Genomic DNA, 27,106 nt, shown 5'->3' on the forward strand with positions numbered 1-27,106 from the left:
ACTTGACAGAGAGAGAGAGCACAAGTAGGGGGAGCAGCAGAAGGAGAGCGAGAGGGAGAGGGAGAAGCAGGCTCCTCCCTGAGCAGGGAGCCCAAGGTGGGGCTCGATCCCAGGACCTTGGGATCATGACCTGAGCCGAAGGTAGATGCTTAACCGACTGAGCCACTCAGGCACCACTATTTATTTATTTTAGATGGAGAGAGAGAGGGAGAGAGAGAGAGAGCACATGAGTGGGGGGAGAAGCAGAGGGAGAGGGAGAGAGAGAATTTTAAGCAGGCTCCCTGCTGAGTGTGGAGCCCAACGTGCGGCTTGATCCCACGACCCTGTGATCACAACCTGAGTGGAAACCAAGAGTTGGGTGCTCAACGGACTGAGCCACCCATGTGCCCCAAGACCTACCACATTCTTCTTAATGGCTGCATAATATTCCAGAATGTGCATGTATCATAATTTAGTTCAATATTTTTCCTTATCATTTATGGGTTTTTCCTCTGGTTTTTCAGTATTATCATCAATGCTGTAATGAATTTCCTTGTACGTGGATCGTTGTACAGACATTGAGTTTCTATAGGATAGATTCCTAGGGGAGGTTGCAGGGTGACAGGAGATGGGCCCTTTAAAAAAAAAGATTTTAGGGGCGCCTGGGTGGCTCAGTTGTTTAGGTGACTGCCTTCGGCTCAGGTCATGATCCCGGAGTCCTGGGATCGAGCCCCGCATCAGGCTCCCGGCTCGGCGGGAAGCCTGCTTCTCCCTCTGACCCTCCGCCTCTCATGCTTTTTCTCACCTTCTCTCTCAAATAGCACACAAATGTGGGGGTGGGGGGCGGGGAGCAGAGGCAGAGGGAGGCGCAGACTCCCCGCTGAGCAGGGAGCCGGACGTGGGACTCCATCCCAGGATCCTGGGATCCTGACCTGAGCCGAAGGCAGACGCCACCCAGGCGCGCCGGAGATGGGCCCTTTAACATTTTGGTGACCGTGACCTTTCTGGCATCTCAGTTCTAGCCTTAAACATGGCACCCACCACCTGCTACTCAAGATGATAACTTGAGGTGTTAGTGTTGGGTCAAGTTGTCAGTTCCATCTTCTCTTGTGCACATTGCAATCCAGGGAACGTTCAAATTAACTGCAATCAGAGTAATTAAGACTTCCATTAATCAGGCCACCTTAAGGAGAAAGAGGAAAGAGATAAGATAGCAGAGCTTTAATGAGGGAGGGGGCAGAAACTTCCAGGGGCTGTCCTGGGGTCAGTATACATTCAGTCCAATGTCCTTTTTCCCTCTACATATTTAGCTCTGAACAATGAGGACTAATACTCATAATGATGACCTTGACATCTTATAAGATTTATCAAAACAAGAGTCAATGGTGCTCGCTAGACAGGATTTCCTAAAGCAGGAAATATATATACAAATATATTTTTGAAGCTTTCTCGACTATAAGCACTAAGACAAAAAGTTTGCTTCTTAAATCTGAGCACAAAAAACACAGTAACCAGCTCCCATGTCCCCTTGTCCTCAAACCCTTCCAGTTAATTTCTGTGTATTGGATGGACACTGGGTAAACAGACACAGAAGAAATAAAGATTTTAAAGTCATCAGTGACCCTCACCAAATTCCAGATTAATGGTTATTTCTCTGTAATTCTTCCTGACTTCAACCTCGGCCTCGGGTGCCAGAAAAGGATTGGGTCATCTCTTATTTTTCTGATCATTTCCCTTTCGTGGAAGAATCCTTTCCATCTTCCCATTCTTTTTTTTTTTTTTAAGATTTTATTTTATTTGACAGAGAGATAGAGAGCACAAGTAAGCAGAGAGGCAGGCAGAGAGGGAGGAGCAGACTCCCCGCCGAGCAGGGAGCCTGACGCGGGGCTCGATCCCAGGACTCCAGGATCATGACCTGAGCCGAAGGCAGCCGCTTAACCGACTGAGCCACCCAGGCGCCCCTCCATCTTCCCATTCTTTACTTGTGGGCATGTCCTATATTCAATCTCCAGCTCTTTTCTGTACCATCTCTTGGAGAACACATCCAGTTTCATACCTCCCACTCCTAAATTCATTCCCCAGTCCTGAATTCTCCTTGAGCCTACAATCCCATATGGGTAATTGTTGGATTTCTTCTGCATATCCCACCAGAAAATCAAAACTGTCTTATTTTCCTTAACCTACAAAATGCTTTGGGGTGCCTGGGTGGCTCAGTCAGTTAAGTGTCCAACTCTCGATTTCAGCTCCGGCCGTGATCTCAGGGTCCTGGGATAGAGCCCTGCATTGGGCTCTGTGCTCAGCTTGGAATCTACTTGGCTTTCTCCCTCTGCTCCTCCCCCGGCTCATGCTCTCGCTCTTTCGCTCTCTTAAATAAATAAATAAATAAATAAATAAATAAATAAATAAATAAATAAAATCTTTTAAAAACATGCCTTTACAAATCCAGAAGACAGAGACAAACACCAATTTAAAAAAATGGGCAAGGACATGAATAAGCAACTCACATATATGTGTACATATACACAACACAGGTGTAAAGCTGAACTAGAAGAAGAAATGTTCACTTTCACTAATATAATGCAAATTAAACGTTGTGATGCCATTTTTCAATGATTCTTTTCACAGTGGTTAAAAAGCTTCAGAAACTTAGTGTTGGTCTAAGTATAGGCAAACAGACCCTCTCACATATTTGTGGCGGAAATAGACGTTTGTACTATTCTCTATTGAATGATTTCTCAGTATGTACCAAAGTCTTTCAAATGTGTGTGACCTTGGACCCGGCGGGCTTCAATCCTAGGAATTTAACTTAAGCCAATAATCAAAGATCTATGCAAACCTGTAAGAGCGAGAATTATTGTTTATATTATTTAAAACTTGGAAACATGCTGAATGTCTAGCAGTAGAAGACTGGTTCAGTGGAATGCTATGTGGCCAATACAAATAACGCTTTAGAAGTATGCTTAATTTCTCAAGGAAACATCCACACTCTATTAAGCGTCAGGCTATGAAAGGGAATTTGCAGAATTATCCCTATTTTGTAAGAAACAAAAGGTATGCAGACTGGAGGGAAACACATATAAATGTTATGAGTGGTTGTTGTTTTCTCATTTATCATTTTTCCCTGTGTTCTAAAAGTTTTACAGCGAACGTTGCTTCCTTTTTAGAAAATAAAAACCCCGGGGTGCCTGGGTGGCTCAGTTGGTTAAGCGACTGCCTTCGGCTCAGGTCATGATCCCGGAGTCCTGGGATCGAGTCCTAGTCGGGCTCCCCGCTCAGCAGGGAGTCTGCTTCTCCCTCTGACCCTACCCCCTCTTGGGCTCTCTCTCTCTCACTCTCTCTCTCTCTCTCTCTCTCACATAAGTAAATGAAATCTTTAAAAAAAAAAGAAAGTAGAAACCCCTATAAATGTAATGTTTTCATAATAGCTTATTTAAAACCAGAATCCTCCCCCACTAAGCGAGCACCCTTTCCTGGCTTCTCTCTTTTCTGGGCATGGGGCCACCAATCCAAGCTCCCAGGCTCAGAACCTTTGCAGCCTTGGAGCCTTGATTGTCCCTTCACTCCCCCTAACCCAATCACCGACTGAGTGATCACCCTTCTTTAGGACATCTCGCAAGTTTGTTCCTCCCTCCTGAGTCCCAAGTCAGAGCAGCTCAGTTCAACCAGCATTTATTGGCACCGTGCCTGGATGTCACTCTGCCTGGATGTCACTCCATGTTAGTGGAGTCATCTGTCCTCTGCCTCTGCTCCCTCTCTCCTCCAATCAGTCAGGCATCCCGCAGCTGGAATGATCTTTTGAAAAAGCTACTTGTATTGTGGCTCTCCCCACCCGAAACACTCAAAGGGCCCCCAAACTCCTTTGCCTAGGGAATAAAGCCCATGCTCTTTCTTCAGCTATTTAGGGCTCTATACAGCACTGGGCTAGGTGGGAGGTAACAGTCGGGGCAGGGGGACACAGGAGGTCCTTGGTGAGTTATTGACAATGAAAGAAGTCTTTAAGAATAAGGTGTGGAGGGGCACCTGGGGGGCTCAGGTCAGTTAAGCATTGACTCTTGATTTCAGCTCAGGTCATGATCTCAGAGGTGTGAGATCAAGCCCTGCAATGAGATCTCTGTAGGGCTCCGCACTGGTTGTGGAGCTTGCTTAAGATTCTCTCTCTCCCGGGGCGCCTGGGTGGCTCAGTTGGTTAAGCGTCTGCCCTCGGCTCAGGTCATGATCCCAGGGTCCCGGGATCGAGCCCCGCATCGGGTTCCCTGCTCGGCGGGAAGCCGGCTTCTCCCTCTCCCGCTCCCCCTGCTTGTGTTCCCTCTCTCGCTGTGTCTCTCTCTGTCAAATAAATAAATAAAATCTTAAAAAAAAAAAAGATTCTCTCTCTCCCTCGCCCTCTGCCCCTCTTCCCCACCTTTCCCTCTCCCTAAAAAAAAAAAAAAAAAAAAGATTCTCTCCCTCTGCCCCTCTCCCTGACCTCTCTCTCTCTCTTTTTCAAAAGATTTATCCATTCATTTATTTTAGAGAGAGAGAGAGTGCTGGTTGGGAGGGGTGCAGAGGGAGAGGGGGAGAGAAACCCAAGCAGACCCCACACCTAGAGTGGAGCTTGATGCGGGGCTCGATCCCACAACTCAGAGATCAGACCTGAGCTGAAACCAAGAGTCCAACGTTCAACCCACTGAGCCACTCAGGTGCCCCTCTCTCCCTCTCTTAATTAAAAAAAAAAAAAGCAGGAGGGGGGGCGCCTGGGTGGCTCAGTCGGTTAAGTGTCTGTCTTTGGCTCAGGTCCCAGGGTGCTGGGATGGAGCCCCGTGATGGGCTCCCTGCTCGGCAGGGAGTCTGCTTCTCCCTCTCCCTCTGCTGCTCCACCCTGCTTGAGCTCTCTCTCTTTCTGTCAAATAAATAAATAAAATCTTAAAAAAAAAAAAAGAAAAGAAAAGAAGAAGGAGTGGAGTTCTCCCCATGTCTCCACTGTGTTCAGTTTGAAAATCCCCTTTCCTCGCCTTTTGGCACTTGGACCAGAGGCCAGAGTTTCACACTGCTGAATTTGGAGACAGGAAGAGGCAGACAGGGGTGATAAAATATGGCTCAGGAAACCTCAACTCTGAGTCTGTCCCAATTTCCGATGCCTGCTACGTAGGAGGATCCATCGAGAAAGCATATTGGCTCTTAAGTCTCTCTCTCCCCTGCAGTGTTGAGGACCAAGAACAACCAGCGGGAAACTTATATCTTCGTTTGTTTGCTTGAAGAAAAAGAGGGAGGAAGGGGTGAGGGGAAGCAGAAAGGGGTGTATGTAGAACCAGCCCCGAGTGCCGTGGGTCACGCATGAACCCCAGCTGTTTTCAGGTGCCCCTCTGGGGCCCGGAAGACGCCAACTCAGACTGAGCGATGGCATATGGTTGTGTGTCAGGAATACTCCGCTGGGAGTACATGGGGTGAGACGTGTGAGGGTAATGAACTTGCCAGATGGCAGTCCCGGCCCTAGCCCTGTCTCTCGCTCTTGGAACACCCCATGGCACCACTGGGTGCAGGGGCTATCTGGACACCCGTTCTGGCAACAGCAGCTGCTGAGGGGCTCAGGGACCTAGCCTGAAAGCAGGTCCAGGCAAGCAGAAAGTGTTCCTGCTAGCACAGCCCAGGATGCTGGGGCGGGCCTCCTGACACTGCCCAAGCCTTTCTTGGATTGCTCTGGGCACCCTTCTGGTTCCCGGAAATCTCGGTGTAGCCCCCGCCCAGCAGAAACTCCCGGCTTCTTACATAGCCCATACCTCCCCTTTAGCTGCGCCCCACCGTCCTCCTCTCTTCCCCTGGGGCCATTGGCGGTTAGCACTTTTCTTGAGTACATTCAGGCCTCTCCCCCACCCCCCAACCCCGGCTCCTTGGAAGCCTGCCCCAGTTCGAGGCTCTCCCTGTTTTATAAAACCATTAACAGTAAAAAGCGCTGGGACTAGCAGGTGAAGCACGGGCCCTCTGCTTTCCAGGGCTGTGAATGGCCTGGCTGACCCCCGTGGAGAGCAGGGAACCCGGTGCGGGGGGAGTACGGAGGCAGCTCTCGCGACCTGGGGGGAGCCCCAAGTGTCCCATGGTGTCCCGTGTTATTTGGGGAGTCCGAGGAGAGGGGTAACCTTGCAGAGCGATAGGAGGAGCAGCTTCTGTTGATGGGATGCTCCCCACGTGCCAAGGCACCGTGCTCAGCGCTGTGTGATCCTCACCCCAGTCCTATGAGCTAGTCGCTGCTTGTCCCTGAGTTCACAGATGGGGAGACTCTGAGGACTTAAGTAACTTGTCCGAGGTCAGAAGGGGCAGGGGGTGGGGCTCTCACTGAGACCTGCCTCATTTCAAAGCCTATGCTCTTGACCCCTACACTGTGCCGCCTTTGTAGTTGCCCCAAAATGGCCTGGAGAGAGGAGGAGTTGCTTTTTGATGTCCTTTTGTGATATTTACCGGACGCTTAGACACGGCCCAGGCCTTGTGCTAAGCTCGTTTGAGTCCCCCCCCACCCCGCCCCAACCACCTGTCAGATAGACACTATTATCTCATCGGACAGACGTGCAAGGAAACAGAATCACGGAGAGGTGACCTGGTTTATAAGCGGTTGCGTGGAGAGCTACCCCAAGTCCGTGAACCTCATCCCCCTGACCCCGCCCTCCCCCACTGGCCCGGAAGCCACCTGGGCACTTGGCTCTGTGTGGACCTAGGGCGACCTTCACCTCGGAGCCTGCAAGAGGCCTGCACCTAAGAACCCATGACTTCAAGCTGGCGGACCGCTCCGCTTTGGAGCAGGGAGGGAGGAGCTAAGGGAAGACACGACACACTGGGCCTGGGCGGGGGCTACTTCCTCGCTCGCAAGTCATTCGGATGAGAAGTGAGAACCCAGATTGCTTTTAAGCACATTTTCGTTTTCTCCCCTCCCTCCCTCCCTTCCCTTCCGCATTAGGGTGAAGGTTGCCGTACCGTCCCCCTGGCTGGACATGTGGGGTTTGACAGCTTGCCCGACCAGCTGGTGAATAAGTCAGTCAGCCAGGGCTTCTGCTTCAACATCCTGTGCGTGGGTGAGTATTTCCATAGCAGGAAATTCTATTACAGAATATGGATCCTTAATGGCTGGATGTGGCTTGGCAGGTAATTAGGTTAAATACTGTGTCATTCTGGTCTATTTGCAAAACTGGCTTCCCCCCTCTTCCTCTTTCATCCCTCTGTTTGCCTTTGCGAGCAGCCGGCTGTGATGCTATTTTTCCCTGGTCAGACCAGACAGAATATGGGGCCGGACTTTGGGGAGCCGCGTGACGCCCGGTGGAAACTTTTGTAAGGGAGCCGGCTGGCTCAGCTACCGCGGTCAAGTTCACTTGGACTGCAGAAAACGGGAGCCAGGGCAGAATTGGGAGGGAGGTTGGTGGCTGTGGTAGGATGCCTGCCCACGGGCTCTGGGCAGTGGGCTGGGGCTGTGTCCTCTGCAGCCCTGCGATGCTCGGTACAGTCTGAGCTCAAGGGTGTGAATTCTCTTATTGCCTTTAAGCCTATCTCCACCCAGGGACGCCTGGGTGGCTCAGTTGATTTAAGCGTCTGCCTTCGGCTCAGGTCGTGATCCCGGGGTCCTGGGATCGAGCCCCGCATCGGGCTCCTTGCTCAGCGGGAAGCCTGCTTCTCTCTCTGCCTGCCGCTCCCCCCTGCTTCTGCACTCTCTCTCTCTCTCTGACAAATAAATAAATAAATAAAATCTTAAAAAAAAAAAAGCATATCTCCACCTGGACCTTTAGTCTCGAATGTGGGAACCACGTCTTAGTCACCTCTAGTGTGCTAATCACAGCGCCAAGAGAGTTCAGTGATGCTTGTGAAATGAATGAATGCGTTAACCCCACGGGCACCACTTGTTCTATTTCTCAGACACTTTCCCATAGTAGCAATTTGAGTCCTTCCTAGGAGTCCGTGAAATGAGCAGAGTGAGTAGCATTTGTATCTTCACAGAGCAGGTGGAGACCCAGACATTTCGGGAGGATAAGAGCCTTGACCAGGGCGACACAGAGTAAGTGGTGGAGCAGACAAGGCCCCAGGTCTCGCTGACCCCTTGGCCCTCCCACCGCTTCTCTAACTACTGCTACCGACATCTCCTGAGAACACAAAGGCACTTTGGAATTGGTCAGGCACCAGCCAAACAAATGTGAGGAACAACAGTTCCTTGACATTCTTTAAGAATCTCTCCTCAGACCTTCCAAAGTCCCGAATTTGCAAACACGATCATAGCATATGATTTTCACTCTTATTGTGCAGCAAAGTATACTTGCCCATTTTCAGTGCCCTACTTCCAAACCTTAATGATTGTATAAATACTATAATAGAGTCTGTTTTCCCGCTGGTTGGAACACTCAGACACTTTTGCTGATTGCCCTTTTTTATTTTTCTAGAGAGCGTATGGGGGAACTCATTCATGTTGAGGCTCCGACCCACTGCTGAATTGGATATTTTACTCTTTAATGTCGCCTGAAGCTCTGTTTTCTAACTAGGGTCGTTCATTTTCTTGGACTCTTTCTTTTTCTTTTCCTCCATCCTTAGCGCTCTCTTTTTTTTCTTTTAAAGATTTTATTTATTTATTTGACAGAGAGAGAGAGAGAGAGAGAGAGCACACATGAGCGGGGGCAGAGGGAGAGGGAGAAGCAGGCTCCTCGCTGAGCAGGGAGCCCGACGCGGGGCTCGATCCCAGGACCCTGGGATCATGACTTGAGCCGAAGGCAGATGCTTAACCAACTGAGCCACCCAGGCGCCCCCTTAGCACTCTTTCTCGATCGTTTCCTATAGGAGAATAACTGCGCACTCAGGGACGAGTAGAGAACAAGGAGGCCACCTCTCAATATGGATGACAGTCAGTTAGGCTCACTCACTGGCCGAATGACTCACTCCCACACATCAGCTTGGGAAGCCAGGAGACGACAATATGTGCTTCACAGAATTACATATCATGGGCCTTGGCATCCAGAGCTAGGCCAACAATTCTTCAAATGCCAGAAGTCTACTCGTGGTTATGATGAGATGCTATTAGGAGAAGGATACAAAATAAATAGAAGCCGTGGTGATCAACGTTGAGATGCTACCACATCCAATATTAGCACTGCCAAATCGCTCCAATCTTTGGCCATTGGCCAACTTATTTCGCATATTTGATTACTGAAAAATTTCTGCACCAACATATTAGATTCCCTTGGCATTCCTCCCAGAGCTCGGTATGACCTGCACTGAAGTTGAGGGGTTGAGAAGTGACATGAGAGGCCCACCCTCATCAACCTTTCACCTAAGTGCAGTTGGGCGGATGAGGGAGGCCGGAAGTGTAGTGCAACTAGACCTGGGGACTCTGGGCTCCCGTAGGGCCCCGAAGAGGAGGCAGCTACACTCAAGGCAAAGTGAGTGGGAGAAATAGTAAACCCCTGTCCTCAAGTTCCTACCCAGGCACGGTGAGGCTAGGGCCGCTCGGAGTGCACCTGCCGGGGTGGGACTGCTCAGCTGCCCCAGACCCTTCAAGAGGGGAGGGGTAGGAAGGAGATCCTCACCCCCAAAGAGTCATCCCCTCTCTTTCTTTCCGCACTTGCCAAGTCCCAGGAAATCACCCCAGTAGCCCCCCTCTTGGCGCTGCGGGTGCGTGCAGTGGATGCCCCCACCTGGACTGGGTTCATTTCATTCCCCATCCCTGATCCAAACAGGCCAGCAGTCCGTGCATCCTGCTCTCTGTCTGTTCGCACAACCCTGTCATTGCTCAGAGAACCCACAATTTGGGCCAAGGTCACGAGCAGTTGAGATGGGCTCTCAGGCTGCAATCTCAGCCCAGCCATGGGGCTGGGTACTGTCACCAGCTTGGCCAAGGGTCCGTAGCTTGCCCGCGGAAGGTGATCTTTTTTCTCGCAGGATTTTCGGTGATCGTTCCTTCATGCTTACGGCCGGTGCATAACTAGCAGGTTTACTCCCTTAATGACTGCTCTCAAACGAGTCTGGTTAGGCATAGACTATGTTCTCCCAAAGGATTTTCTTCTCTTTTCTCATAGGGCATGTTAAGTGTAAACTGCTGATAGTGCTAGCTCCGATTATTAACAGAGACCTAAGACATTTGGATCACAGCATTTTTTGTCTGGGTGCTGGGCTGCTGACCGTAGGCCCCCCAGCAGAGTGAGTACCCTTCACCGTGATGTAGGTGTGTGCCCGTGTGCACGGGCGCATGGCTGGATTGAGAGAGAGGAGTTTTATGAATCCAGATCCTAATTCATATGTAAGGGTACCAATAAATGGCACCCACAGTTATTATTTTGGAGGGCTAAGCACACGGGTGTGGGCATATTATGACTCCTCTCGAACAGATTTTCTATGGTTGACAATAATTACTGAGTGGGGTGAGGTTGCCCTCTCCCTCCCCAGCCCCCCACCCCACCCCAGACAAAAAAACATATACTAATTGCTTAGCTCTGGAAATTGCAAAGACCCCACGATCTAGATCTAGTGCAGGAGGCCTCAGCCCCTGGAACCGGCGGGACAAACGTTCTGAGGCCCGTTGCTCTGCACTGCTGGGAAAGAGCCCAGGAGACATGCTGCCCTCCGAATGTGCCAGCAACAGTAATGCCTGTGAGGAGTGCAGAGAGTCATCATGATAATATTTACTTTGAAGCTGCTTAGGATTCCAGGCTCAACTGGGCCGCGTTGAACTTGGAATAAAACACACACGAGAAGCAGATCTGCAAGAGGCTGGGGGAGCCGGCTCCAGGACACCCCTGTGGGCCAGGCCTTGGCAAGGTCAGGAAGGAGAGGGCAAGGTTACAGAGCCAGCCATGACCTTGTCCCTGTTGGTAGGCTCCCTGGAGTTCCAGGAGAGTTTCCTTTTGAACACCTCCTTGTTGAACCCGGGAGATATCTCTCTTGGTGGACACCCCCCCCCCATTTGGAGCCGGCAGAGACCTTCGCTTTGGGGACCGCGAGCTCCCTGCGGACAGGGATGGTGGCTGTCCTGTTCACTGTTGTATCTTTCGTCCCTAAAATTGCGCATGGCTCTGGCTAGAGGCCCCGTGAACATTTGTCGAATGACCAAATGGGCCGACGTAGTGCGCCTGCGCCACCCACGTGGGCGTATTGGTCATACGTCTGGGCTCCAGTGTCGGACTGGATTCGGGGCCCTCCCTGCTACTGAGTCCTTTGTGACCCTAGACCAGCTCCCTCCTCCACATTTTACAGATGAGGAAGGTAAGGTGCAGAGAGACTGGGGAGTGCGGTAAATTGTAAATTCGCGTAGCTGGGAAGTGGCTTGGCTGACCCTTCCGCAACTGAAAGACAAGTATCTACCTCCTACGTTTATTGTGGGGAACAGATCAGAAAAGATAGTATCACGGCTGTGCCTGGCACATAGTAACTGCTCCAGAAGCCATCGCTGTTATTATTAATCCAACCTGTTCATTTGCTGGGGAAAGAGGCTGCGGCCCAGAGAGGGCAACGCCTCTGGGCATCACGGGGCCAGGCCTCTGCGTTTCCTCTGCGTTTCCCCGCCTGCAAGGACTTAAGGCCACAAGGTGCCAGGGCGTGCGGTATTAGCAGCAGATGAGGAAAAAAGGCTGAGTAGAGAGGTCAACAGTGGATTATCCCAGGGAGTGTAGTTTGAAAAAGCGTGTTTCACATTACACGTTTTAAATGGAAATTCTTTTTAAAGACCCTGGATGTTTCCAGCATCCTATCTCCATTAAGCAAAGCGAGATGGAATCTTCTGGGCCGGGTGGTGGAGACCTTAAAAGGGTTAAGAAATCCTGCTGTCTGTCCGAGGAGGGAGGGAGGAGGAGAAAGAAATTGACCCCTGGGGACTCCCCAGGTTTCCTGCATCTGCCAAGTCCCCACCTTCCTGCAGGGGTGTGGAGCCCGCTGACCTGACCCTCCTCGATGCTGGGCCCCCGGGCAGCGTGGGAGGGGACGGCATGCTAGGCTCAGGCTGGGTCCGTGCCAACCATGGAGAGGGACCCCTGCACCCCGCAGGCTCCACACGGATGGCACAGCGGACCGGGAGCCCTCCCGTAGCCATGGGACCGGCTCGCTTGATTCTCTGTCCTCTCCTCAGGTTGCATTTATCACAATTCCCTGGACACCCGCGGGTTCTTTTCTTCCTCTCATCATCGGGCGTCTAATTTCCACAGCCCTTTTGTCTTGGCAGGCTTTCGCGTGGTCATTTGCCCGCTGCCCTGCCCTGCCCTGCCCTGCCTGGCCGGCCTCCATCCCCCCGGCTGAGCAAACCCTGTAGCCTGCGCCCGCCTCCGTGCCCGCCTGGGCTAGGCCCTCTAGGGAGTACGGGAAGATGCCCCATGCCCTGCTCTCTGATGATACTTAGGCTCAGGGGCCAGGGAGCCAGCTCTGGGTGCTGGGGAGACAGGGCCCAGCCCTCTAGGAGCTGTGGGGCATTCAGCCGAGAGCTCACAGAGCAGAAGGGGGTGGGGGGATGTACGTGGAAAGTTCCTCAGGCACACACAAACATGAGCTCAAATGGAGCTGAAACCTCTGCGCCCAGAGGGAAGGTGAGTTAGGGGTGAAGGAGCCACCCCTGTGTTCCCACCTCAGAGGTGCTGGTCCCCTGCGCAATTGAGCTGCACCCCCACCTTGGGCAGGGAGGGTGGGGTGATACATTCCGTTGCTTGGCCAAGTCTGTGACCTCCCATTGCAAAGACCCCACCTCACCAAATTTTTCTTGAGACCCAAATACTCCCTGTTCCTTTAGGGAGGGGGAACAAAGGGGGCCTCTTCTGGGAGAATCTTTGCTGCTAATAGGTATAGCAGACCTTGGCTGGAAACATGATCTGTGTGAGGGACCATTTCCCTGCACCCTGGCAATCCACCATGTTAGTCAGACCTGGCTACGACGCTGGGCTGGGGGGCTGGGGAGCCAGGCTGAGTTGAATGTTCTTCTTGTTCTCTCTCTCACCAATCTCTACACACACAGACAGCTCTCATCGGAGACAGAGATTTGAAAAAGCACTTCCAGAATTCATCGCTCGTTATTCAGGATAAAAGGCATGCAAGATGCAAAGCTAGACACACCCAGAAGGTGGAAGGGGGAGCGGGGCCATTTGCATTTACACGTTATGTGGCTCTCACCCTAGCCCTGGAGAGCAGAATAGCAGGGTGGTCTAGGTATTCAAAAGGCAATCGGGGTGATTAGCTACTGAATCCTTTATTCCTGGCATTCCTGAATTGCTGGGGGGGGGGGGTGGAAGCCCAAATATGGTCTGGATCCCTGGAGATGACAAGCCTCTGTAGTGCCCAGCCCAGCTTGGGGCCTCCTGGCACATTCCTGCCCAACTCCCAGGCCACCAGCTCTCCTCCAATGTCTTTCCCTGAAGACCCCTTGGTTCCTGGCAGTGGCTTGACGTCCCTCGGGTCTCCCAGGAATGACCTCCAAAAAACCTTCACCGATCTCCACAGGCTTTCCCCCCTCCTCTCCTTGGTGTGAAAGTCAAGACTTGAAATTCCAATGGTTTAATTTATTAGTATCCTGCAGCCTGTTAGTTAAACAAACAAATGACTGGTTTGTTTGAAATTTAAGAAGAAGAATTTGTGGCCTGCTAACTTCCCTCCCCGTTAGCTAAAAATGGCCTTCCCACTGGGATACACATCCGGGCATGTGCAGAGCGCAGTCTGGGCCTGGCAGGGAGGTGAGGTGGGATGAAAAGGGGAAAAAAAAATATATTTATTTGACAAGGGACCACTGTCCCTTTCTTTTAAAATCGAAAACAGCCCTTTGATTTTTATTACAAAAGCTATGCGTGGGGCGCCTGGGTGGCTCAGTCGTTAGGCGTCTGCCTGCAGCTCAGGTCCTGATCCCAGGGTCCTGGGATCGAGCCCCGCATCGGGCTCCCTGCTCTCGGCGGGGAGCCTGCTTCTCCCTCCCCCACTCCCCCTGCTTGTGTTCCTGCTCTCGCTGTGTCTCTCTCTGTCAGAAAATAAATAAAATCATGAAAAAAAAAAAAAAAGCTATGCATGTTCCGTATGGAAAACTTGGAAAATACACGGAAGCATGAAGAAAGAAACGAAAACCACACATCACCCCCACCACGTGGTGATAGCCTTCTTGGTGAGAGTATATTGTATGTCCTTCTGGACTTTTTCCAGGCATAACTGCTGTCTCTCCATCACCGCCTGCAACAGAGTTTCTTTTTCTGACGAAAAAAGCCATGCGTGCTCAACCTTCAAACGACACAAAAATAGGAAGACTAAAAGGAAAATTACCCCAGTTCCGCTATCCTGAGATGCTGCTGCTGATACGCTGAAGCAGTTCCTGTCAGTCTCTTTCACTTAACTGACAGCCAACAGTCTATCTAGTTTTATACACTCTTCATTTAGTGTCTTATTGCGTACGTGCTCCCACGTCGATGAATATATGTCCAAAACATGATGTGGGGTTCTGCACGGCCGTTGTGTGAACGTTCCGTAATTTGTCCTTTTGCTTTTCAGGAGAGACCGGTTTGGGCAAGTCTACCCTCATGGACACCCTGTTCAATACCAAGTTTGAGGGGGAGCCGGCCACCCACACACAGCCGGGTGTCCAGCTCCGGTCCAATACCTATGACCTCCAAGAGAGTAACGTGGGGCTGAAGCTCACCATTGTTAGCACGGTGGGCTTTGGGGACCAGATCAACAAGGAGGACAGGTAAGGAAGGGGATGGGGCGTGGAGGCTGGTGGGAGGCCACGCGGAGGAGCTTACCACGGGGTCCTGCCTGGACCTCCTCCCAAAATGGCGTGTGCAGGGCACAGACCCCACACAAGTGGCGCCTCCACCCAGGGTCCCTGTTTCCACCAACCCGTCTGCTCCACGCGCTCTGCCAAAGGAAAGGTGTCTTTCCAATATACATGGGTGAGGTCTCCAGTCCATGTGGCAGGCATGTCTTGAGCTCCTTCCTACCTTGTGCCAGGCGCTGCCGTGCCCTGACAATCTAGAAAGGAATGACTTTGTCTCTGCCCTTGAGGCACTCACAGGGGAGACCGGTTTTGAACAAATAAGTTCCATCGAGTGTGATATGCTTTGGGAAGGACAGGGTACGAAGTGGTAAAGGACAAGTGACAATGAGCACGTGAGGGAGAGAACAGTCCGTTTCATGTGGGGAGATTCGGGAGGCCTTCACAGAGGAAGTGCCTCCTGAGCTGGCCCTTGACGGATGAACTCTTTTGCCAGACAGACAAGGGGAAAGAGGGAAGGGCAGTCCAGGCTGGGGGAACGCTTGTACAACGGCAAAGAAGTGTGGAAGACTATGGCATATTCTAGGCATCTGTCGCTGGCTCTGTTTAGCTGGCTTAGAGGCAGATGGACTGTGGAGCTAATGAAGCTTAAGCTTCAGGGCCCTCACTTGCACAGGCCCTGCCAAGGTCCTGTAACTAATTTTTAGTCGTAATGTTGTTTTGTCTTTCTGGAGGGCCCTTCTAATTGCATAAGCTTAAGCTCCCACAGTACCTGTGTCTGCCCCTGGGCTGGTGCTTGGCGTGAGCGAGGGGAAAGTAGGGAGAGATGAGCCTGAAGAGGGAAGCAGGAGACAGATCATGGGGGAATTTCTAGAATGTGCAGACATGGAGCTATTGAGAGGTTTTATGAAGTAGGTTTTATGAGATAGTCTCAGGGCGCCTGGGTGGCTCAGTCGGTGAAGCATCTGCCTTCGGCTCAGGTCATGATCTCAGGGTCCTGGGATCGAGCCCCATGTCAGGCTTCCTGCTCAGCCAGGAGTCTGCTTCTCCCTCTCCCTCTGCCCCTCCCCCTGCTTGTGCTCTCTTTCTCTCAAATAAATAAATAAAATCTTAAAAAAAAAAAAAAAGAAGATAGTCTGATTGGCCTTGAAGTAGATTGTTTGGAAGGGTAGGGAGAGCAGGAAGACCAATTAGGAGACTCTTGGACCGATTAGATCAAGGCCAGCCGTAACACAGGTGCTGAGATAGGAAAAAAGAGGCAGGTTGGGTAAGTATCGAGTAGGTAGAATCAACAGGACTTGGCAGAGACTTGGTGTGCGGTTGTGAAGGCAAAAGAAGAATCTAGAATGAGGTCCAGATTTCTGGCTTTGGAGAGTGGACAAATGGTGGCGGCATTCAGTAGGAGAATTAATATAAGAGAAGCACGTTTTCAAAGAATCAGCTGTGTTTTAGACCTGTTGAGGTTGCGCTGTCCGTGGGCTACTGAGACCCCTGATGACCTTCTGTGGTAGGCAGCTGAATATACAGGGGTTAGAGGTCGGCAGAGGGTCAGCACTGGAAATACCGAATTGGATCATCAAGCTATAGGTGCTATGTTCCGACCGCAGACACACGTAAGGTCACCCAGGGTTCAGAGTGGAGCGTGGTGAACGCTTGGCTACAGACAAAAACCTTAGGATGTTAAGTCAGCAGATGGAGCAAATGACACATTCTGGAAAGAGACTGAGCAGGAACATGCAGAGAGGTAGGAGAGACTGCAGGGTGCCGGGGTGGGGGTGGGGGCGGAGTTGAGAATGGAGTGTGAGTCAGGGGTGGGGCAGCTCAGACACTGGGGGGGGGGGATGTGTTGAGGGCTGGGGTCAGGGAGGGGGTCAGGCGCCATCTGCACTTAACTAGACGTCACATGGTTATCACAATGCCCATCTCAGAAAAGGCCGTTCATCACTTTGAGGAGTGTCTGCTCATCCTTTTAGGATTCTCCTGCTTCTTAGCTGAACTGGTTCCCCAATTCTCCTATTTCTCCCTTGATGTTCCAATAGCCACACCCATTTCCTGATAATGAATACATATATTCAGCTTCTTAATAATTGAACTGAATTTTGTTTTTCATTTGACATCCTGGACGGACGCCTCTGCTTTTATGTAGCTTTGCTTATTATGCTAATTTTGTTTGCTAGAGAATAAATTGGACCCTGGGGAAAGGGGATGGATATTTGGGGTCATCTCAGCCACAGACGGCTCAGGATCTTTTCAATTAAATTTCTCACAATTCTCAGCAACATACATTTAACATATCTGACATTGGAAACTGCTTTGGTAATGCCGGTTTGGGAGGACTGAGCTGATACGGCCCCATAGAGGCTAATCTACTTCCATTACATTAGTAATATCCTTATTGTTTTTCCTGATTATAAACATGATGCATACTAATGCAAAATCAAATAATACAAACTCAAATAAGTAGAAATGAAAAGCCTCTCAGAAACTGGGCTGGAGAGCAGGGGTGCAGCAAGCTCCAGGGATTCGTAATAAAAAGCAGTGTTTTCTCCATACTGATGGGCTCATTCAGGCATGGATATGTCAGGGCAGCCGCATTGGAGCAGAGCACGAGAATGTGATCCTTTACCCACGGTGCGTGGTCTTCTAAGAAGAACAGCGATTAAGGCCCTACCCTGGGGACAGCCACTATTTAAAAGATGCAGGAGCACGGGGCGCCTGGGTGGCTCAGTGGGTTAAACGTCTGCCTTCGGCTCGGGTCGTGATCCCGGGGTCCTGGGATCGAGCCCCGCATCGGGCTCCCTGCTCCGCGGGAAGCCTGCTTCTCCCTCTGCCTCTGCCCCTCCCCCTGCTTGTGACCTCTGTCTGTCAAATACATGGATACAATCTTAAAAAAAAAAAAAAAGATGCAGGAGCAAAAGGAACTCAGGAGGGAGACTGAGCACAGGCTAGAAAGAGCTGTGCTTAGGAACTTAGGCTTTGGTTTCAGACCGACCTGGGTTCAAATCCCATCTTGTCACTGATTAGCCCGGCGATGTTGGACAAGTGTTTTGTGCCGCTGTCAGCCTATTGGTAACTAATGTTCTGGCTGGTCCGGCCCCTGTGGTTCTTAAGATTGCAAGACGCTGTCAGCAATAACCATCAGGGAACTTGGAGACCAGAAAGGTTTATTATTCACAGGTCCTGGGAAACACATGGCACAGCTGGGACCACACAGTGAGGTCTCGGGCTAGAGAAAGAGAATGCGGGTGTGGGTCTGGCGTTCTGCTTTTATTGAGATGGAGGGTTTAGGTCTAGGATTTGATGGGCTTGCTCTAGATGGGTGAATTTATTGTTTGGATTTTATATATTCACTTGAGAGAGTGAGAGAGCGAGCGAGCACAAGCTGGGGGAGGGGTGAGGGTAGAGGCAGAGGGAGAAGCAGACTCCCTGCCGAGCAGGGAGCTGGACGTGGGGCTCGATCTCAAGACCCTGGGATCATGATCTGAGCCAAAGGCAGATGCCCAACCTACTGAGCCACCCAGGCGCCCCTAGATGGGTGAATTTAAAACATAAGAGCGAGAATTTAAAGCAGTGGAAGAGAAAAAACAAGTGGCCCAAATGGTCACTTATGGAAATCAACCAAGATTTCTGAAACAAAGGAGCCCCGTGGGGGGGGCGGTGGGAGCGGAGGGAGGGCTGACTCTTCACCTTCAGGTGGTTGGCAGTGTGTTTATTCCAGATAGTCAGTTGTCTTTGAAGTGGATGCCCCAGCAATAAAACTTAGATCAGGCACTTGCATGGCAAAAAAGAAAAACCAGCTCTCAGAGCTTACACTATAAGACGCTTAAATTCTCTATGGCTCAGTTTTCTCACCTGTAAAGTGGGGATGACGATGATACTAGTATCTACTGTAGAGGGTTGTGGTGAGGCATACTTGATGTGTCTGGCGTATGAAATGCTTCAACAGTGCCTGGCACAGGGGCGCCTGGGTGGCTCAGTCGGTTAAGCGTCTGCCTTCGGCTCAGGTCATGATCTCAGGGTCCCGGGACCGAGCCTCACCTTGGTCTCCTTGCTCAGCGGGGAGCCTGCTTCTCCCTCTGCCTCTGATCCTCCTCCCACTCATGCCGTCTCGCTCTCTCAAATACATAAATAAATAAATTCTTAAGAAAAAACAGTGCCTGGCACAGAGTAACTAACAAACAGAAGATACTGTTATGATCATGACTTTTATTGGTAGAAGAATCGAGGGAGAGTTGTACCATGTAGCATAATGGGAGGGAATAATAAATGGAACTGAAAAATATCCATTGGGTTTGGCACCATGAAGGTCATTAATACACTAAGGAATAATAATTCCAGGGAAGTTGTGGGTGGAAGCTAAATTGCCATGAGTGAATGGAAGATAAGTAAGTAAAGGCATCCGAATAACAAAAAGAGCGATAGGACAGAAAAGTGAGACCAAGATCAAATTCATGTTTACACAGGAATTTGGCATAATGTAAGTCAGCGGGGAAAGAATGGACTATTCAAGAAAATGGGCTGGGAAAATAGGCCATCCATCAGGAAAAAATAAAATAAGACCGTCCCACACAAACACTAGCCACAAAAATAGATTCCAGATGGATTAAAAACAAATTCTAAAAATATGAGGAGAAAATATAGGAGAATGTTTTTTTTTAAAGATTTTATTTATTTGAGAGAGTGAGAATGAGAGAGAGAGAGAGAGCACATGAGACGGGGGAGGGTCAGAGGGAGAAGCAGACTCCCCGCCGAGCAGGGAGCCCGATGCGGGACTCGATCCCGGGACCCCAGGATCATGACGTGAGCCGAAGGCAGTCGCTTAACCAACTGAGCCACCCAGGCGCCCTAGGAGAATGTTTTTATAGCTCTAGGAGTAGAGAAGGTTTTTCTAATTGTGATACAAAATCCCAAAGCCATATAAGAAAAGACCAACAGATTTAAACTTATTAAAATTAAAAAAAAAAAACCTATGCATACTGAAAGATGCTATAAACAAAAGTAAAGACAAACTACAGATAGGGAGAAGAAATTTGCAACCTATATCACAAAGGCTTTTTCTAAAATATAAAAAGAGCTTCTACAGTTCAGTGAGAAATAAACAGGTGATTGACAGAGAGGGAAATAGAAATTGCCAACTAACATACAAACTGATACTCAACCCATGTCACCAGTGATTAGGGAAGTGCAAAATGAAACAATGAAATATTTTTTATCCATCAGATTTGCAAAAATACAATGGCCTCTAACACCAGCTCATTTCATTCATGTTGCTGGGAATGTAGATGGATACAGATGTTTTAGAGGGTAGATTTGGTGGGACCTATTAAAATCTTAAATGTGAATTCCTTATGATCCAGCAGTTCCACTTTTAGGAATACATACAGAAAAGATGTTCACTGCAGCATTGGATATGGAATAAAAAAAATTTTTAAACAGCTGAAATTTCCACCAATAAAGCAACTAAATGAGCTACGGTACAACTCTACCATGGAATACATTTGGCAGTTTAAAAGAATGCAGTAGATCTGTGTACACTCACGTGGGTGTGTTATTAAGTGAAAAGAGAGGTTGCAGAATGATACATAGATCATGACGCCATTTGTATAAATCCACCCTTCCCAATGAAGCACCAAACACCCCCCGCACATAAATGCATTGAAAAAGATCTGCAAGGTGAACCAACAAACTGAAAATAGTAGTTACCGCTGAGGAGGGGAGCATAAGTATACGTATTGGTCACGCAATTAAGAGTAAGTTTTAAAAAAGAATGGAGTCTTTAAAAAGGAAGCAGATAAAGTGGGTGTAGACCGCTCATTTAAAAAGCTTTCCTGAACTGGGAATGAGAGATAAGGCAGTGTGTAGTGGGAGGCAAAGAGGTCAGGAGCGACTTTTTTTTTTTTTAAGTTTATTTATTTTTTGTAGTAATCTCGGCACCCAATGTGGGGCTCGAACTCACGACCCCGAGATCAAGAGTCGCATGCTCTTCCGACTGTGCCAGCCAGCCCCCCCCCCCAGGGGTGATGTTTTTGAGGCTGAGAGAGCGGATGAGGGCTTGAACAGGAACAGAAGCTTCGAGGACAGAGAGGGGGAGGCAGGTGTAAGAGAAAGAATCCACAACACCTAGTAACCAAATTGATATGGGGGATCTAGTTCAGTTGATAACATTATACTAAAAGTCAACTGTGTGCCAGACACAGTGTGAGGTGCCAGGGATACTAAGAAATAAGGAAGTTGTAGTTTCGTGGAAAGGACTAATACGTAGTATACAAATTCTACATAGTGTAGTGAGTACGACAACAAAGGCACATGGAGGGAGCTGTGGGGAAAAGCGTAGCAATCAGCAGAGCGCAGTGGGAGTATAAGGTGGAAAGGAGGTGGTCGGGAATGGCTGAGCTAAGTCTTGGAATCTTGTAGGATGCACACAAGTTAGCCAACCGGCATACTGTGGGTATTCAGTACCTATTTGTCAAGTGAATGAAATATGCATTGAAGGGAAAAAGAAAATTAAAAAAAAAAAATACCTCTAGGGGCGCCTGGGTGGCTCAGTTGGTTAAGCGACTGCCTTCGGCTCAGGTCATGATCCTGGAGTCCCGGGATCAAGCCCCACATCGGGCTCCTGGCTCAGCGGGGAGCCTGCTTCTCCCTCTCCCTCTGCCTCTCTCCCTGCTCATGCTCTCTCTCCCTCTCTCTGTATCTCTTTGTCTCAAATGAATAAATAAAATCTTTAAAAAAATACATTTAAAAAAATCTCTCTAAGGTTTTATCTTTCAAGACCAAACGTATCCATTGAATGTGTTAACGAGGATGCCGATGAGGGTAGAAAACAGTCTGCGATGTGTTGAGGAGTGAATGAGAAGGAATGAATGAATGAGTAGATTATTCTTTCCACAAAAAATCTCCATTTACCCATTAAATATTTACTGAACTTCTATTATATGCCAGGCCCTGTAGTAGGTGCAGAAGACATACTCTATTCCTAAGGGAAGAAAAGACATATAGGGCAGTAGTTGGGGAGAACGTGTGGTGGAGGGGGATTGAGTTGAGGGAAGGGCTTTCTTTTGAGATGAGGGAAGCCTTCAGCATATTTATAGTTTGAGGAGGAGTCAGTAGGGGGTGAGGAGCTGATAGATGAAGCAAGATTCTCCAAGAGCCTGAAAGGGATGAGAGCGAGTGCATGGAGGGTGATGGGCCTTGCACACGATGAGACTAGAGGGCGGTGGGGAAGGGCTGATTCAGCTCTAGAGGGGAGGGACTGAGGCAGGAAGTTGAGCTGGTGTGAGGCTGGTGGCCCCAGTTTTTTGATAATGTTGGAGGTAAGACCATCTCTCGAGAGTGAAGTTTTGGAGCTTGAGGAAAGTAGTGCCAGTTTGGAATGGTCCACGAAGGCAATGGGAAGGCAGCCAGTCAAGGTCAAGTAAAGGGATTGTCCTGTTGCTCTATCTGAGGTTAGAGGCCATGGCTTTGAGTGCCAAGACTTTTGTGATGGCCTCTGGCTAACTTCAACAGCAGCGGTGTGGCAGCCGAGGGCAGACCCTGAAATGTATTCTGCGCAGCACTTTGCTGGGCCAGAGGGTGGAAGGCAGGGGTGTAGTGGAGATGAAGGTGTTGATAAAAGAGTGGTTTGGGTAATCAGTTATGGGATTCAGCCGGGGCCGAGAAGGAGATGAGGCCAGGAAGGGGCTGATGGCCTACGAGACAGTAGAGAGGTCAAGGTGCCTGAGGATTCCGTGGGGTGAAAGATCAGCTTTGGGAGGATCCGAGGTGTAAGAGGGTTGGAAAGATGAGAGGTTGTGGCCAGAGCACGGGGAGTTAGAGAGAGGACGTCTTGGGGGAAGCTGATCGGGCCAATGGTAAGGTGTGTCGGTGGCTGAAGTAGAGGGAGCCCGAAGGTTGTGGAGTTTAGACAGTCGGGGAATAAAGAGGCTGCAGGTTGATGGGTTGTCTACGAGCACACTGCTGACTGCTGTCACCCAGAACGGGGAGAGAGACTGCATGAGTCAGGCGCCACCCGAAGACGATGTCTAGAAGTGGCACTGGGCGGGGGCTACGCGAATGCCCACCCCGCTGACCCCAAGGCACACAGGTTGTGGGAGAATGAGCAGCCTACTCCAGAGCGGGCTGCCAGGTCATGCGGTCCTCAGGGTTGTGGTATCCTTCGGGGTTGGGGGGGAGCAGGAAGGGATTAGGTTTCCATTAGGGCGAAGAGGTAGGCAAGTTCTGTGGACGGGAAGATGATAGAGGCCAGCCTGCTTAAACTTTCATGTTGCATACAAGCCACCGAGGCTCGTGAGAAGACGCAGACTCCGATCCTGTAGGTCTGGGCTGGGGACTGGGGTTTCTGCATTTCCAACAAGCCCGCACGTTTGGCTTTGTTCCTGTAGACCTGACGTTGTGCCCCCTTGGTTTTGCTGGCCGAGATGGTTGTGCTCAAGCACAGTGTCTGTGACCGGGACTTGTGAGTTTCCAGCGGGGGGCGGGGGGGGGGGGGCTCTGAAGGCTGTGGCTACACAGAGGCCAGCACGTGGGAGAGGGAGGAGACTGGGATGACCCGCGGGCGTCTAGCAAGCGTGATTGGGAGGTGGTGACCACTGCAGCCGTGGGAATGAGCGAGACCACCCAGGGATAATGCGTGTGCGATGTTAGTAGAATGACGGCAAAGGATGGTCCGGGATGGGACCTTTGAGACAGGCCAAGATTTAAGGCGATTGAGAAAGAAGAGTTCTCAAGGCAGTGAAGCCAGAGGGCAGTGTTTCAAGAAGGGACTGGTCGTCAGTGTCCAGAGAGATGGCAATTGAAAAGTGCTCGCTGAGAGGTAAAATCATTAGTTTTCTGTAATATGACTGTTTAAGAAACCCAAGGTAATCAGTCATCTGGAAAACACTTCTAATGAATACCAGTTCAGTTAGGTAGCCAGTTTCTTTCTTTTTTTTAAGATTTATTTATTTATTTGAGAGAGAGAGAGAGAGAGAGAGAGAGAGAGACCTCGCACAGAGAGAGAGAGAGAGAGAGAGGGAGGGAGAAGCAGACTCCCCGCCGAGCAGGGAGCCCGATGCGGGACTCCATCCCAGGACCCTGGGATCATGACCTGAGCTGAAGGCAGACGCATAACCGACTGAGCCACCCAGGCGTCCCTAGGTAGCCAGTTTCAAAAGAGACATGAAGAAAACCATGGACTTCTCATCAACCGACAATAACTACCTAGAAAACACTATGGAACAGAAGACCTCAGTCACAGTAAAAACCCCTTACTCTATCCTGCCCACAGACCCGACGTGATCCCCACAGCAGGGACACCCTGCTACCTCGCTTGCTTCATCTCTTACTGTTCTTGGTCCACCCCCTTTTTTAAGTAGACTCCACGCCCAGCATGGAGCCCGATGTGGGGCTTGAACTCACGACCCTGAGATCAAGACCTGAGCTGAGATCAAGAGTCAGATGCTTAACCGACTGAGCCACCCAGGCGCCCCTGTTCTTATTTTTAATAAGGTGAAATTGACACAACATAAAATGAACTATTTTTAAGTGAATAATTCAGTGGCATTTAATACATTCACAATGTGGTGCAACCATCACCTCTGCCTCGTTCCAAACATTCTCATTTCCCCCAAAGGAAACAGTGAACACTAACTTCCCACCCCCTTCTCCCCTCTTTTCCCGGTAACCACTATTCTATTTTCTTTCTCCATGACTCTGACTATTCTAGGCACCTCCTGTAAGTGGAATCATACAGTATTTATCCTTTTGTGCCTGGTTTCTTTCACTTCAACGGTGTTTTCAAGATTCGTCCCCGGGGCAGCATGCACCAGAATTGTCTTCCTTTTAGAGCCTGAGTAATATTCCATTGTCTGGATCACCCATATTTTGTTTGGCCAGTCATCAGTTGATGGCCATTGGGTTGTTTTCACCTTTTGGCAGTTGTGAATAATTCTCCCTTCCTGCACTAACTCCCAGCTCCCTTGCCTTCTTCCTACTGCAAATCTCCTCAAGCTCGCTTCTGCCTCTGGACCATTACCTTTGTTATTCCACTCTGGAATGCTCTTCTCCTAGATTCTCCCATGGCTGTCTTATGCAGCTTAAAGGTCACATTGTCGGGAAGCCTTCACAGTCACTTTTTATTCCCATTATCGAGGGGAGTAAGAAGTAGTGTCCAGACCAGGAATGGTTTTTTAAATAATTTTCTAAAAAAATATTTTTATTTATTTGAGAGAGAGCATGAGCAGGGGGAGGGGCAGAGGGAGAGGGAGAAGCAGGCTTCCCGCGGAGCAGGGAGCCCGATGTGGGGCTCGATCCCAGGACCCTGGGATCATGACCTGAGCCGAAGGCAGATGGTTCACTGACTGAGCCACCCAGGCGCCCCAGACCAGGCACTATTTTGTGCCTTTGGCCTCCTTAGCAATCCAGTGAGGCCTATGGACTCATACTTCAAATAACGGTTTTAAATGCCTAAAATATGCCCATTATACTAAAAATACAGTTCCCAAAATATTTTCAAATTGTGATTTAGTAATCTATGTCCTTCTTTATTAGTTCCTGAAGTAATATCTATATGCAGCTCTATCTAACATAATTTAGAAGGTGTGTAAGGTATAAATGCTATTTTGAGATATTTGCAACAACTGTAATAGGAAGCAAAAATATCAGTGATTTCTACTAACTGTGAAATCACAGGTACTGCTAAAATTACTGTAGATTGTTACCTACATTTGTATCTGAAGAAACCGCTGAGCTTCAGTGAGAGCTCAGTGAAAACGAAGTGGTGTTTTCCAAGTTTGTGGATCCTATGAATCCTTGGAAGTCTGTGGACCCCAGGTTAAGAGCACCTGCCCCAGGGGCGCCTGGGTGGCTCAGTCAGTTAAGCGTCTGCCTTCGGCTCAGGTCATGATCCCAGGAATCATACGTTTGGCTCCCTGCTCGGCGGGGAGCCTGCTTCTCCCTCTGCCTGCCGCTTCTGCTTGTGCACTCTCTCTCTCTCTCTCTCTCTCTCTCTGACAAATAAATAAATAAATCTTAAGAAAAAAAAAAGAGCACGTGCCCTAAAATGTGAAAGACAAACAGTAGTGACGAAGAGGGGTGGATTATGTTGGGACTGGGTTTTTTTTTTAAAGACTATTTATTTTAGAGAGAGAGGGGAGGGAAGCTTGCGCGGGGGCGCGCGTGCGCATGAGCAGGGGGAGCAGAGGGAGAGAATCTCAAGCCGACTCCCTGCTGAGTGCGGAGCCTGTCTCAGTCTCACGACCCCGAGGTCACGACCTGAGCCCAAACCAAGGGTCAGACGCTCAACCGACTGAGCCACCCGGGTGCGCCTTAGAGCTGGGTTTTTGTAGCAGATGGAAGAGATTGTAGGAGGCCAGGGAATAATGAGCGAGAAGAAAGCTGCCTTCTCCACCCCTCCGTGGAACTTGGGTGTGAGAGATGTAGAAATTTCCAGCTGAGAAGGTATCTGAGGGAAGCCCCATCTTTGAAGGGGAATCAGGTATGACCTGGGTGAAAGAAACATTTGTGCAGAGACTGCCTGTGTGAATAAGGGATTCGGTTTATCATGGACTGGGGGCCAGTGAGCACAACAGAGTGGGGTGGAATCCTTACTAGATTCCAGATAACCACGCTGGACACTGAGGATACACAGATGAGTAAGACAAAGATGAATCACCCATTATGATTAGTCTAGAACAAATGCTGCCGGTTGATTGGCTGGTTTGACTGGTCTGATCCAGGGACCCCCCTAAGGGCCTGAGGCAGCTGCAGAAAGATAGGCCCAGGGTATCACCAGAGATGAGGGGGAGGGAGGATGAGAAAAAACTCAAAAAGCACTCTTTTCTCCTTTGGTTCCTTTTGCAGAACAAAAAAATGAAGTAACAAAAAAAGTTATGTAATGGAGAAAGAAAAAAAAAAAAAAGAAGCAGTGCCATGATCCGATAATTCAAATGAGCCAATCATCCAAAAATTAATTAGAGGAGTCAAAGGGATGCATCCCCCACCCTTGCTCTTAATTCTTCAGGAACCTTCTAAGGATCTCTGCAACCAAAAAAAAAGGATTCTATTTTTAGAATTTTCTCTCGGGCTCCAGAGATAACTTGCACCTGGATCTCGCATCTGTATGTAGCGCTCAGAATCTAGGATTTGTCGATTTTTTTTTTTAAGCTATTTTGCCTTCTCTCCCGGGGGGATCTTTTGGAAAGGCTCAGGTTGGGGGCTGCTGCAGGTGAGAAGCCCTGGCCCTGTCCCCGCCCCCTTCGATCATGTTTCTATCTGGCGGTGCTATAGCTGCAAAGCTCACTGCTTGGGTTACAAACCTCTTCTGGCTTGAAGGGAGGAGGCCTTGCATGGCACACAGATGGGGGTGAGAGCAGAGGCAGAGCTGAAGCCACGCTGACCTAGTTAGAGCAGAAGGAGGCTGCAGGGGTGGCAGGAAAGGCCCAGGAGAGAAGAGAGAAGCTTCCCGGGACAGGGAGGAGCAGAGGG

The 27,106-nt window shown here is 49.7% G+C and overlaps 1 protein-coding gene across 6 annotated transcripts in view; it reads left to right on the forward strand.

Annotated features, from left to right (window-relative positions):
• SEPTIN6 (septin 6) overlaps positions 1–27,106 on the forward strand; it is a 66,142-nt gene that overhangs the window by 10,372 nt on the left and 28,664 nt on the right. For all 6 annotated transcript variants that reach the window (XM_025852650.2, XM_073879226.1, XM_073879228.1 and 3 more), the window contains 2 exons: positions 6,905–7,019; positions 14,422–14,617. In XM_025852650.2, the coding sequence (XP_025708435.1) occupies positions 6,905–7,019; positions 14,422–14,617 (311 nt within the window). The remainder of the gene's footprint in view (positions 1–6,904; positions 7,020–14,421; positions 14,618–27,106) is intronic.

The sequence above is a fragment of the Callorhinus ursinus genome, unplaced genomic scaffold (genome assembly GCF_003265705.2).
Source record: "Callorhinus ursinus isolate GAN/ISIS: 27379988/994484 unplaced genomic scaffold, GSC_fseal_2.0 scaffold33, whole genome shotgun sequence".
Taxonomy (NCBI): Eukaryota; Metazoa; Chordata; class Mammalia; order Carnivora; family Otariidae; genus Callorhinus; species Callorhinus ursinus.